Source organism: Pleurodeles waltl, chromosome 3_1 (genome assembly GCF_031143425.1).
Source record: "Pleurodeles waltl isolate 20211129_DDA chromosome 3_1, aPleWal1.hap1.20221129, whole genome shotgun sequence".
Taxonomy (NCBI): domain Eukaryota; kingdom Metazoa; phylum Chordata; class Amphibia; order Caudata; family Salamandridae; genus Pleurodeles; species Pleurodeles waltl.
The window spans coordinates 179,863,790-179,877,237 of NC_090440.1; the positions used below are offsets into that span (position 1 = coordinate 179,863,790).

At 48.1% G+C, this 13,448-nt stretch overlaps 1 protein-coding gene across 2 annotated transcripts in view; it reads right to left on the reverse strand.

Annotated features, from left to right (window-relative positions):
- The window catches only part of FBXO22 (F-box protein 22), a 124,824-nt gene that overhangs the window by 84,523 nt on the left and 26,853 nt on the right, over positions 1-13,448 (reverse strand). For both annotated transcript variants that reach the window (XR_011201321.1, XM_069222110.1), the window contains exons 2-3: positions 11,483-11,615; positions 3,637-3,724 (exon numbers count right to left, since the gene is read on the reverse strand). Coding sequence is in view for 1 of the 2 variants with exons in the window: in XM_069222110.1 (XP_069078211.1) it covers positions 3,637-3,724; positions 11,483-11,615 (221 nt within the window). In the remaining variant the exon portion in view is untranslated. The remainder of the gene's footprint in view (positions 1-3,636; positions 3,725-11,482; positions 11,616-13,448) is intronic.

The window sequence follows — 13,448 nt, forward strand, 5'->3', positions numbered from 1 at the left end:
GAGTTGAGTTTCAGGCGACTGTTGTTCATCCAATCGGCGATGGATTTTAGTCCCTCGTGGAGGTTTGTTTTGGCGGTGAGCGGGTCTTTGGTCAGGGAGAGGACGAGCTGGGTGTCGTCGGCGTAGGAGATGATGCTGAGATGATGTTGGCGGGCCAGTTGAGCGAGGGGGGCCATGTAGACGTTGAACAACGTAGGGCTGAGGGAGGATCCTTGGGGGACGCCGCAGATGAGGTTGGTGGCTTTGGAGCGGAAAGGGGAGAGACGGACTCTCTGCGTTCTGTCGGAGAGGAAGGATGAGATCCAGTGGAGGGCTTCATCTTGGATGCCGGCTTCCTGGAGGCGGGTCATTAGGGTGCGGTGGCAGACGGTGTCAAAGGCGGCTGATAGGTCGAGGAGGATGAGGGCTGAGGTTTCGCCGTTGTCCATTTGATGTCTGATGTCATCTGTGGCGGCGAGGAGAGCAGTCTCAGTGCTGTGGTTTCGTCTGAATCCAGATTGTGAGGGGTCCAGGATGGAATTGTCTTCGAGGAAGTGGGTGAGCTGAGTGTTGACGATCTTCTCGATGACTTTCGCTGGAAAAGGGAGGAGAGAGATCGGACGGAAGTTTTTGAGATCGTTGGGGTCGGCCTTGGGTTTTTTGAGGAGGGGTTGGATTTCTGCGTGTTTCCAGCTGTCCGGGAAGGTGGCAGAAGTGAAGGAGAGGTTGATGATCTTGCGGAGTTCGGGGGCGATGGTGGCGTTGGCTGAGTTGAAAACATGATGTGGGCAGGGGTCCGTGGGGGAGCCCGAGTGGATGGTGTTCATGGTTGTTATGGTTTCTGCCTCGTCCACGTGGGTCCAGGCGGTGAGGCGGCAGTCGCGGGAGGAGACGTCGGGGGTGGGGTCTGGTGGTGGATCGGTGTTGAAGCTGTCGTGGATGGTAGCGATTTTCTGGTGGAAAAAGGTGGAGAGGTCGTCGCAGAGTTTCTGGGAGGGCGGGATGTCGTTGGAGTTGGCTTTTGGATTGGAGAGTTCCTTCTCGATGCCGAAGAGTTCTTTGCAGTCGTGGGCGTTGTTGTTGATGCGTTCGGTGAAGTGGGCGCGCTTGGCGATGCGGATCCGTTGGTGGTGTTCGCGGTTGGCGTTTTTGAGGGCGGCGAGGTTGTCGGGTGTGCGTTCTTGGATCCATTTCTTTTTGAGCTTCTGGCAGATGCTTTTGGAGGTGGTTAGATCGTCTGTGAACCAGGCTGGTTTTTTCTTTCCTTGGATGGCGGTGGGTTTCTTGAGAGGGGCAAGGGTGTTGGCGCAGTCGAGGATCCATTGATGGAGGTTGATGGCGGCTGTGCTCGGGTCGGTTGCGTCGGGTGGGAGGTTGTTGATGAGGGTGCTGGTCAGTTGGTCTTGGGTGACTTTGCCCCAGCGGCGGTGGGGAGGTAGCTGGATGCGGTGTTGCTCTGTGGTTTTCTTATAGGTGAAATGGACGCAGTGATGGTCGGTCCAGTGGAGTTCGGAGGTGTGGCTGAAGGAAATGTGGTTGCTTGAGGTGAAGAGGGGGTCAAGGGTGTGTCCGGCGATGTGGGTGGGCGTGTTGACTAGCTGGCGGAGTCCGAGGTTGAGGAGGTTGGAGGTCAGTGATGCGGTGTTGACGTCATTGGCATTTTCCAGATGGTAGTTCAGATCTCCCAGGAGGATGTAATCCGGGGAAGCGAGGGCGTGGGTGCTTGCAAGGTCGGCGATGGTGTCGCTGAAGGGGGCTCTTGGTCCTGGAGGGCGGTATATGAGGGTTCCTCTGAGGGTCGTGTTGGGGTCCGTGTGGATCTGGAGGTGTTCGGCTGTCCTGAGGGTGTCGTCCGAGTGGGTGTGGATTTTGAGGGTAGCTTTGTGAGCGATGGCTATTCCGCCGCCGATTCCGTTGGTTCGATCTCTTCTGGTGATTTTGTAGCCGTCCAGTATGGCGATGGCGATGTCCGGAGACGAGGAGTCGTTCCACCAGGTTTCGGTCAGGAAAGCCACGTCAGGAGCAGTGGTGTCGAGCAAATCCCAGAGCTCGATGGCGTGTTTTCGTGCGGAGCGGGTGTTCTCACATGGGTTGGTTCATTTTAAGTTTGAAAAAACTGTAAAATAAATAAATTATTTCATTTGATAGCCACAGTTGATCTGTAGGTGGTATGGGAGACCACTGCTCAGAACAGTTAAAAGGTAGGCAAGGCGGCTGTACTATTTCTAGAAATCAAGGAGGAGGTCATGCCACCATAGCTGCAAGTGATTAAAATAAACAGATAAACTCAAACTGCTGCTGCAGTTATCTCTGTGTTAGGCAACTTATATCAAGCCTAAGTTAACAGCCAGTCAGTTTTATAGACAAATGTTATAAGAGAAACAGAATTTTGATTTAGTATGTGGTGTTAATTATTTATGATAGTATTGGTTCCATTATTCAGTAAACATGTCCCCCTTTAATGTGTGCCCATAAGTGTATGCATAGATGAAATAACTATGCATTTGCTCACAGATTTTAACTTCTCATTGCCAAGTATGACATTTCTGTAATCTGCACAATTACACGTTGTGCGAAAAATTGTTACACTAAAATCCATGGGTTTCATTATGAATAAATGTGTTTCTTTTCTAGATTATTATTAATAATGTGTTTGGAATTAGGCGGAGTCGTGAATCTGCCAATGTTCATTTGATGGTATACAGCATTAGCAAAAGTCATTTTAATTATGTGTAAAGGTTTCTTAGTCTGCCATAAATAAGTAACATACAAACTTAATAAGGGATAAGTCTGCCTGAATTCGTTTTTAGAGCTTTGCGTTCTCTTATGGGTGCCTGGTCCAGATACTTACATTCTAACTCCAGGTGCTCAATGTTTCAGGTGAGTCAACTGAGCGCATTTCTTAATTTAACGATGACCTGGATACGATATTCATCAAGAAAAAAGTGACCAAAACTTATAAGAGTCTGATCAGTTGTACTAATGACAACGAAGGATGTTAAACAAAAGCAGACATTGCAGAGGCCAGGAGGACCTAAAAACAAATGAATGGTTGGAAGCATTATCGAGTGCAATGAAAACTATTTAGGGCTTATCTGATAAAGCAGAGACTACAATGAATGCCCTTCTCTCCAGTGCCTATGCAGGCTAGTCTAGCAAGGTGACTATAAAGGACAATCATATTAAATGCTGTAGATATGTTCAGGAGACAGCCAGCATCTTCCCCCATCCTCAGTTCAAAGAGAACACCAAATACTAGCCTAAGCCCAGACTAAACATTATGTAAGAGTGGTCAACTACTTTAAGGCCTTAATGTGCAGCTGAAGTGTTGATGTTCAAGGCATCTCCTGCACTTTGGAAGTAAAAACTTGTGAAATTAGGTGAATGTTTGTTGGGTAAATATGATCAAAGTACAAAGTTTTCAGAACACTCAGCATAGAAGCCTGAAAGTTATGAACTAGCAAAATTAACATTAGCTATAAATTCACTTTGTTCTTAAAATGTTTGATTTTAGGACCTTCAGAACACTAAAACTAGACATCAGGTTTATCTGGTATTTTCGATGAAATAACTCTTCTTGGGTTGACGTTTACAAAGTAGCATTGTCCACAAAAATTGAAACTACAACAAAATACCTCTGCATGTTTCTATGCTCACCTTTCTTTTGTCCATGATGCACTCCATGTCCACTAAAAGTACCAGCATCGATAATATAAAGAAAAGTTTGCGGTAGCATGTGAACTCCCTGTAATTAATGGAAAACATTTTTACTGAACAGTTTGCATTAAATTTCCATTTATCAATATGGCAATACAAATACAAATAAAAAACATTTTAAATTCTTCACTGACACGACTGATCTAGCCCACTGCAAAAGTAGCAGCCACTTAGCTTTTCGGGGTATTCCTGCAAAACACAAGCCAAACCAGAACAAACTCGCTGCATTTCAGTGTGATATACTTTTTATATTCTGAAAGCCCTAACCTCCCGGCAGCACAATGGTGCCATTATTTTCCTTTTTTAATGTAGTCTAAATTTGAAACGTACTTTACTACACCCAGAATTACAATTCCTGAATAATACTCAATGAATCAAAACCCAGATTGCACCCTACCACTTGTTAGAGTGGGGACGTAGTATGAAAATCAATTATCATGTATTTGTAGGCTTCTCTAAATAGCCAATGATCCGGAACTAGGACAGATTTATGGCAACGTACATATTTTTGCACAAAGTTCATTAAAGGAAAGAAAGAATCTCTGCATATTCCTTCTCTTTCTGACTCGCAGTTCCTTTTTAGTGATATACACTAAGGTGATTCTGACCTATTTTTAAAAAAATTACGAACTACAGCTTCTCATTTTATACTGCACAGATGCAACCATGCATTCTCTTTCAAATGAAGGACTCCAAGGATCTGAGAGGTTTGAGTAGGCAGTGATGTGTGACCAGATAAGGAATAAAATGCCCGCTGTCATACATTAAAGAAAACTTGCAAGTCACCTTGGAGTTTCGATGACATTATAAAGCAACTCAGGCCTTGTTTCTCTATATGGTCACAGAACACCTTGTTGACTTTCAACAGGAACACCAATTTAAGCAATGTCTTCTAAAGAAGCAGGGTGTTAATAGTGCTTAAGGCAACTTAGGAATTATTGAAGCAGCAACATAGTGGGCTGCCATTCTTACCCAATGCCAACCTGATTAAGTTAGTTGCAACTAAACAATTTGTGAAGGTGGAATGATTCTTTCGAAAAATAGTCTCAGTAACAGGAAGAATATTATACCCTCCAGCCCAGTATTTGAGGCTGGAGGGTATTAAGCAAGAGGCTAGTAAAAAGTTTGTTTGTAGGGTAGACTGTATAACAAACAAAAAAACAAAAAGTTAAAAAATGTTGTAGCCAGAATATCAACCACTACGATATTGTGAAGGTTATGTATATATTTGCTGTTGTTAACCTTAAAGGTGTATGTATTGTCAAGTACCAGGAAAATCCACAGAGAGCTGGTCATTTACCCAGTCTTGTCACAGTCAGTCAGCACTGAATAAGACCACTCTTTTAGGTAGCACTGTATGTAGGCTCTACTCGTTAGGAGGGTCAGGAGGAGGAACGGTTAAAGATTAACTGTTTGTCGCGTTGGCAGAACTGAAGGAGATGTTTAATGACCACCAGAAAGGCAGTTTTAAAGATTACCACTTGCATTAGTCAACCGTGTAGAGGCTCAAACTGTGAAACGAAGAGGAATGCAAGATGTAAACTGAACATTCTACACTTTATATCAATAGGCGTGGATTGAAGCCTATGTAACAAACCTTTCTAAGATCTCGCCAGCATGACTAAACAGAAAATACTGTCAGAGAAACACAAGAATGCTGATAATGAGACAAAGTGGGGTCTGAACACCCAAGGGTTGGGGATAGTGTACATAACTACCCTGCTGCAACAGATGATCTGCCCCGCTCTGTTGAGGCAGGGCACTGAAATCCTATAGACTGGTGAACCAAATCCTTGCCGATCCCAGTGTGATATAAATCATCCAAGACCCCTTGGACCTCCTTAAGGACTCGCACCAGAAGGAAAAATTGAGGGAATGCATACAGGAGACCCAGGATGCACTGCAAAGGGAACACCACCTCCCAGCCAGGCTTCAAGTGGAAAGCATAGAAAACTTAATAAGGAACACTTCCTGTTGATGACTGAAGCAGAAGGGTCAACGAATGGGCACATCAAATGTGAAAAGACCATACCCATCATCACCTACTCAAAAATCTGCCCTAGTATTGATCAACCATGCTAAGTGTGTTGTTACTGGAAAGGCTTTGTACTCAAGGGACTACCATCTCAGGTGGAACACCTCCGAACAAAGGATCTGGGATCCTGCTGTACCCAGTTTGATAAGAAAGAGGGCTGCTGTTGTGCTGTCTGACAAAACTTCCACAACCTAACTCATAAGAAAGGAAGGGAAGGGAAGGCTTTCAAAGCAAAGTAGATGGCCACAAGTTCCAGCAGATTTCCGCATTTGTGTTTTCCTCCTGGAAACGAAAGCCTTTAAACAGTCATTAACCCCTTCCAAGGTTACCACTACATCCAGGGACTAAGCATTTTACCACTTCAAACAATCAATCCCTCAAGGTGACCGCTCTATCCAGGGAGAAAGCATTTCACCATGGCAGCCAGTGACAAAGTATGACAAAATGGCTGAAACAACATATAGCTGTACCGACAAATCCACCAGTTCTGGTCTAGAAGTCTACACTTAAGGAGAAATCCTCATGAGACAGGAAGACTTCCCAGGTGTTGCAGCTACTGATGCCAAAAGGTATCGCTGTAGCAATCTCATCCTTCACCACACAGGGAGATAAAGGATACACTAGGCCATGCGGCCCAAAAGAAGGAGCATTTCCAGACCTTGGAGAGCAACCTGAGCCTGAAACATTGGAATCATTTGTTTCATATGTCAAGGACCCACCGAAGTAAGAGAAAGGCTGGACTGTTTTCAGTATGGTCTCAAAGAATGGAAGGCATGCAGTTGGATAGAAACCACACTTCTGAAGAATAAGACAACAAACAGCCAATGAAGGAGCTCAAGAGTGAGTGCCAAGCAGTAACAACCCCCCCCTACCCCCCAACAACAGGGGCAAGGAAGCCAGCTAGTTGTTTAAGAATGCAAATTTGTGGATGAGCCACCTCCTGAGAAATGCAGTCACCAATGTTAATGCTATGGTTAAAACAGAAGCTAAATCTTGAGCCATAAAGAAGCAGATCTAAAGATCTGTGAGACGGCAGGCCTGGGATGTGAAAGAGACAGTCTATATCTAGGGATGCCTAAATTCCTGCTGGACGAAAGCAAAAAAGACTTGGATCAGGGATAACATATTGAGGCCACCATCCTCTTTAATGGACCAGGAATTACTGAGATTAAAACCATCAATCAATCAATCATTAGATTTATAAAGCGCGCTATGTACCCGTCAGGGTTTCGAGGCGCTAGGGGAGGGGGAGGAGGGATAGCTGCTATCATTCGAAGAGCCATGTCTTGAGGAGTCTCCTGAAGGTGAGGAGGTCCTGGGTCTGGCGTAGCGAGGTCGGGAGTGAGTTCCTGGTCTTGGCGGCGAGGTAGGAGAAGGATCTGCCGCCAGAGGTCTTGCGCTGGATTCGGGGGACGATGGCGAGGGCGAGGTTGGCAGAGCGTGGTTGGCGTGAGGGAACGTAGAAGTTGAGTCTGGTGTTCAGGTAGGTGGTTCCGGTGTTGTGTAGTGCCTTGTGTGCGTGGGTGAGGAGTTTAAAGGTGATCCTCTTGTCTACGGGGAGCCAGTGGAGGTCCTTCAGGTGGTGGGAGATGTGACATTGGTGGGGTATATCGAGGATCAGGCGGGCGGATGCGTTCTGGATGCGTTGGAGTCGTTGGATGTCTTTAGTTGGGATGCCTGTGTAGAGTGCGTTGCCGTAGTCGAGTCTGCTACTGACGAGGGCTTGGGTCACCGTCTTTCTGGTTCCTGTTGGAATCCACTTGAAGATTCTGCGGAGCATGCGGAGGGTGTTGAAGCAGGAGGAGGAGACTGCGTTGACCTGTTTGGACATGGTGAGAGCTGAGTCGAGGATGACGCCGAGGTTTCGTGCGTGGCTGGCTGGGGTGGGTGGGGGGCCCAGGGCGGTGGGCCACCAAGAGTCGTTCCAGGCCGATGGGGAGCGGCCGAGGATGAGGACTTCCGTCTTGTCGGAGTTTAGTTTCAGGCAGCTGTTGCTCATGCACTCGGCGATGGATTTCAGTCCCTCATGGAGGTTGGCTTTGGCGGTGTGAGGATCTTTGGTCAAGGAGAGGATGAGCTGGGTGTCGTCGGCGTAGGAGAGGATGCTGAGGTTGTGCTGACGGGCCAGTTGTGCGAGGGGGGCCATGTAGACGTTGAACAGCGTTGGGCTTAGCGAGGAGCCTTGGGGGACGCCGCAGATGAGGTTGGTGGCTTCGGAGTGGAAGGGTGAGAGTCGGACTCTCTGGGTTCTGCCGGAGAGAAAAGAGTTGAGGGCTTTGTCTTGGATACCGGCTTCGTGGAGGCGATTTAGTAGGGTGCGGTGGCAGACCGTGTCGAAGGCAGCGGAGAGGTCCAGGAGGATGAGGGCTGAAGTTTCGCCGTTGTCCATTTGTTGTCTGATGTCATCTGTGGCGGCGAGGAGTGCAGTCTCTGTGCTGGATGGAGTTGTCTTCGAGGTAGTGGGAGAGCTCTGCGTTGACGATCTTCTCGATGACTTTCGCTGGGAAAGGGAGGAGGGAGATCGGACGGAAGTTTTTGAGATCGTTGAGGTCAGCCTGTTGAAGGAAAGGTTGATGATCTTGCGGAGTTTGGGGGCGATGGTGACGTCGGCTTTGTTGAAGACGTGATGTGGGCAGGGGTCTGAGGGAGATCCTGAGTGGATGGAGTTCATGGTCTTTAGGGTTTCGGCGTCATCTACGTGGGTCCAAGTGATGAGGAGGTCGGCGTGGGAGGAGTTGTTGGGGGTGGGGTCGGGCGGAGGTGCGTTGTTGAAGCTGTTGTGGATGTCTGCGATTTTCTGGTAGAAGAAGGTGGAGAGATCGTCGCAGAGTTTCTGGGATGGTGGGACATCTTTGACGCTGGTGTTGGGTTTGGAGAGCTCCTTCACGATGCAGAAGAGTTCCTTGCAGTCGTGTGCGTTGTTGTTAAGGCGTTCTGTGAAGTAGGAGCGTTTGGCGAGTCAGATCAGTTGGTGGTGTTCGCGGTTGGCTTCCTTGAGGGTAGCAAGGTTGTCGGGTGTTCACTCGAGGATCCATTTTTTCTTGAGTTTCTGGCAGGTGCGTTTGGAGGTGGTCAGTTCGTGGTTGACGGTGGGTCTCTTGAGTGGTGCTAGGATGTTGGCGCAGTTGAGGATCCATTGTTGGAGGTTGATGGCGGCGGAGTCCGGGTCGGTGGGGTCGGGTGGTGCGTTTTTGGCGAGGGTGCTGGCTAGTTGGTCTTTGGTGATTTTTCCCCAGCGGCGGTGAGGCGGTAGTGGGGTGCGGTGGTGTTCGGTGTTTTTCTTGAAGGAAAAGTGGACGCAGTGGTGGTCTGTCCAGTCGAGTTCGGAGGTGTGGCTGAATGAGATGTGGATGCTTGCAGTGAAGAGTGGGTCAAGGGTGTGGCCGGCGATGTGGGTGGGTGTGTTGACCAGTTGACGGAGTCCGAGGTAGGTGGTCAGTGATGCGGTGTTGGCGTCATTGTTGTTCTCCAGGTGGAAGTTGAGGTCTCCCAGGAGGATGTAGTCTGAAGAGGCGAGGGCGTGGGTGCTTGCGAGGTCAGAGATGGTGTCGCTGAAGGGGGCTCTTGGTCCTGGAGGACGGTATATGAGGGTTCCTCTGAGGGTAGTGTTGGGGTCCGTGTGGATCTGGAAGTGGAGGTGTTCGGCTGTCTTGAGGGTGTCGTCCGTGTGGGTGTGGATCTTGAGGGTGGATTTGTGGGCGATGGCTATTCCTCCGCCGATCCCGTTGGTGCGATCTCTTCTGGTGATCTTGTAGCCGTCAGGGATGGCGATGGCGATGTCTGGGGCTGAGGAGTCGTTCCACCAGGTTTCAGTTAGGAAGGCAACATCTTGGGCGGTGGTGTCGAGCAGGTCCCAGAGCTTTCGTGCGGAGCGTGTGTTAAGGAGGATACAGTGCAGGTGGTTTGTGTTGGTTGTTGCAGGCTTCGTTGTTCTGTTGCAGGTGAAGTTGCAGTTGCGGCAGGAAAAAGGTCCTTTGGTGTGCTTCGGGGTGGCTTGGCAGCAGGCAGTCGAGGAGCCAGGGTTGAGTGCGTGGAGTTCGCTGGCTGAGTAGCGAAGACTGGTGGCGCGGGGGGGCGTGAGGACCAGGGGGGCTGGCGCTGGTCGCGGTCCAGGCGCAGACGGGCTTGCCAAAGGCGCGCGTCCGCTGTGCGGACGCGCAGCGCCAGCCATTAAGAAGGGAGGGGGGAGGGAGGAGCAGCTGGGAGGCGGGAGGGAGCGGCGAATGGGGGCGCGAGGGGGTGGGGCCGCGGGGAGGCAGCGGCAGGGGGAGAACAGCGAGGGGGGAGCGCACAAGGGGCGAAAAAGCCGGAAACAAGGCAAAATAACACGAGTAAAGGCACAATACAGAAACAGTCACAAAAATACGCTAAAAGGTACAAGTACAATTGGAATACAGCAGTCAGAAGGGGCACAAAAATACGCTAAATGGCACAGTACAATTGGAATACAGCAGTCAGAAAGGGCACAAAAAGGGGGCTAGAGCGCAAGGGGGCGAGGCGCTGAAAAAATAGAACAAACACTTACAGGACGGTGAAAAGCGGCACACGGGCCTCGAACACGCTAGCAGCGGCGGGGGTCAGGGGCACGAGACAGCTGGGTGGTGCTGCGGACGTGGGGGGCGACCTCTAGACCTAAATCCCTCCTTGTCAGAGGAACCACTTCCATGCCCAGGGATCTGTGATAATGGACTTCCAATTGTCTAGATAAGCCAAGATCCTTCCAAACTGGAAGATAATGTGTAGGAAAGGAACAGATAAGGTGGCTTTGTCACTGTAGAATCACTGGCAGCTGGGGTGGACTGCAGCTGCTACCGCTGATGTTGGCGTCTGTGTCCACCTCCTCCACAACATGAGCATAACTGCTGCAGTGCTTGCAACAGCATTGGTGGCTTTCTCTGTCACAAAGGCTGAGTTCTCAAGAAGTCGAAAAAAATGGCAATGTCTCTCATAAGTATGATGCAGTTTCAATGAATGACAGGTTTATATATTTTAAAAACGCTATGGTTTCTGAAAGAAATAGTCACACCCAATTGGTCATGACATAGAACCTTTTGTCCACTGTTAATCTACTAAAAATAATTTCTTCCAGTGTTTCCTTAATGAGTAGCATGAGTAACTTTTGCCCTTGATCTGTGCTGTTATGTAGCTCTCAAACATTTTGGTTGAAAGTTACCACATTAAACTTGTAGTCTCATATCAGCCAACTAAGGACTGCAAGGCTGTGAGGCCAGCAAGTTACCCAAATATTGTAGCTCACTATATAGACTTTTCCTTTACATTATTTGGGAAAGTAGTATTTCAAACAATTCTGGACTGAATCCTCTGGCAAGTGAAGGTAGATTAAACCCAGACTTGGATGTAAATACATTATTAATTTTCAAAGCTTTGTGCCACTGAATTCTATCAAAGACACAACTATACCATTTAAATGGTATTAGTTTATTACAAAGAAAGGTTTAGCGTATACTATTTACGGTTTACTAGCAGAATGACAATCACAATTTTCATTTCTCAGTGCCTTAATATAAACACTGATAGATGACCTGAAACGCTGCAGAAGGTTGACTATTACAGGTAGCCAAGTCAATTTTCAACACTTTAATAGTGTGGATTTCTTATTGCAAATAATTGTAGTACAAAAAATATTGTTCAAATAAAACCTTTACACTAAATTGTCAAAAGAATTTTGAGACAAGGTGCATGTGTTATGTTAACGCTGCAGGAATTGTCTGTAGAGTAGCAAAAACTTGCCTCAAGTTCTTGTTCTACAACCCGAACTAGCGAACAACCATCAGGAGGAGAAGACCCACTTGAAGAGATCCATGTTATGCTTTGCTGCGTCTTTAGTATTCGACGTGCACAGACGTTCCACAACCGGCATACGCTAAAATATAAGAGAAGAATATTAGTGTGAAATGGCAATCTATCTACTATTCTGTCAACTTACATGTTACTGTCATCTCACATTTCCCTCGTGCTTCACTGAAGTACACTCACACAGTTCTTAACACTGACAACATGCAATCCGCATAAACTTCATAAATTATCACAGCTAAACCTACTTAATAATGGTTGTCATGCAGAAGCACAGCTGACATGCAGCAAATGTGTGAAGCCAGCGTGCCACTCATGTGCCAAAGGCATGTCCATCTGCACCAGCCTGCGCCTGGATCATGCCAGCACTAGAAACCCTGGTCCTTCTCCACCCCATCACTACCCCACTGCAGCCTTTACCTGCTCTTCCTGCTCCACCTTACAAACGCTCTTCACTCCAACACCCACCACGACCCCAGCACCCAGCAACCAAGCCACACATGCGGACTAATCAGACCCCACTCACACCCCCAACTTCTCACTCTCAGGCATGCCCCTTAATGCCCGCTCAGTCACAGAGCTCTTGGACCTGCTGGATGACTGACTCAGACTACAGCTTCGGAAACTGACAATGCCATAGCCATCCCAATATTATCAAACAAGACCTCTGCAGAAAACAAAACCAACTACATGGAACACCTTATCTGTCAGCTCAGAATCACAGCCAACTTCACGCTGCAAGGCATCCTGGTCTACAGACCTCAGGTGCTCCACCCCAACCTTATCATCAGCATTGCAGACTTAGTTACCTCACTTACCAAAGACTTCAGCACCTACAGCCTTCTAGGAGACCTCAACTTTCCCCTCGAGGCCTCATGGACACAACCTTAGACACACTCCTCAAAAGCCTCAGAAACTACTAACTCACCCATCTCACATTTTCATCGCCTGACACATTCTGGACTACTCCTTACATCATTCAGTGACACCAGGAACAATAACCCGATCACCTGAACCAACCACACCCTTGTCAGTTTCAAAATAAACATTGTGAACACCCAGCCACCACAGGCCCACCATGTCAATGCTGGAAGAACATAGCAGATAAGGACTGGACTTCCCAGAACACCAAACAGCACACAGGTAACCAACCATCATCAGGAGCTTTAATGACTGGATCTCAGCCCGCATCGACAAGATGGCCCCATGCAAACAAGGGTAACTGTCAAAAACAAGTACCCAGGCAAGCAGGTACATGGGCGTACTCAAAATACCAAACCACCGCAAACAGCTAAACCGCAGGTGGAGAAAAAGCCACAAAGACGCAGATAATGAAATCCTCAAACCCGCCCTGAGATGCTCCCACCAGCAAATCCAGGAAACCAAGCGGAAGACCAGGTACAACAGCAGCAAAGAGATCTTCTCGATAATCAGACTTCATCACACCTGCAGCCACTGCCAGCAACATCACCCCATCTCAAGAACTGTGCAACAACCTCCCAAACTTCAATCACAACCATACATGAAAACTTTGACTGTGAACACGACCTCAGCACTAGTCAACAGATTGAAAACACTCCTCAACCACATGGAACACCATCACCACAGATGAAACAACAACCATAATGAAAACCATGCACTCAGGGCTACCTATCAGACTTATGCCCCCACCACACCTTCAACAAAGGTACTACCCCCATCAGTGCATCCCTCACCCTCATCCTCAACACCTCCATCAACCCAGCATCTTTCCCAGAAGACTGGAAGCACACAGCTGTCAATGCTTTTCTGAAGCAGCCCGCAGGAGACCAAACCAAGCTCACAAACTACCAACCAATCTCCCTCCTACTGTACCCAACCAAGGTCCTAGAAGAGCCATCACATGTATTCCCAACCACCTCGC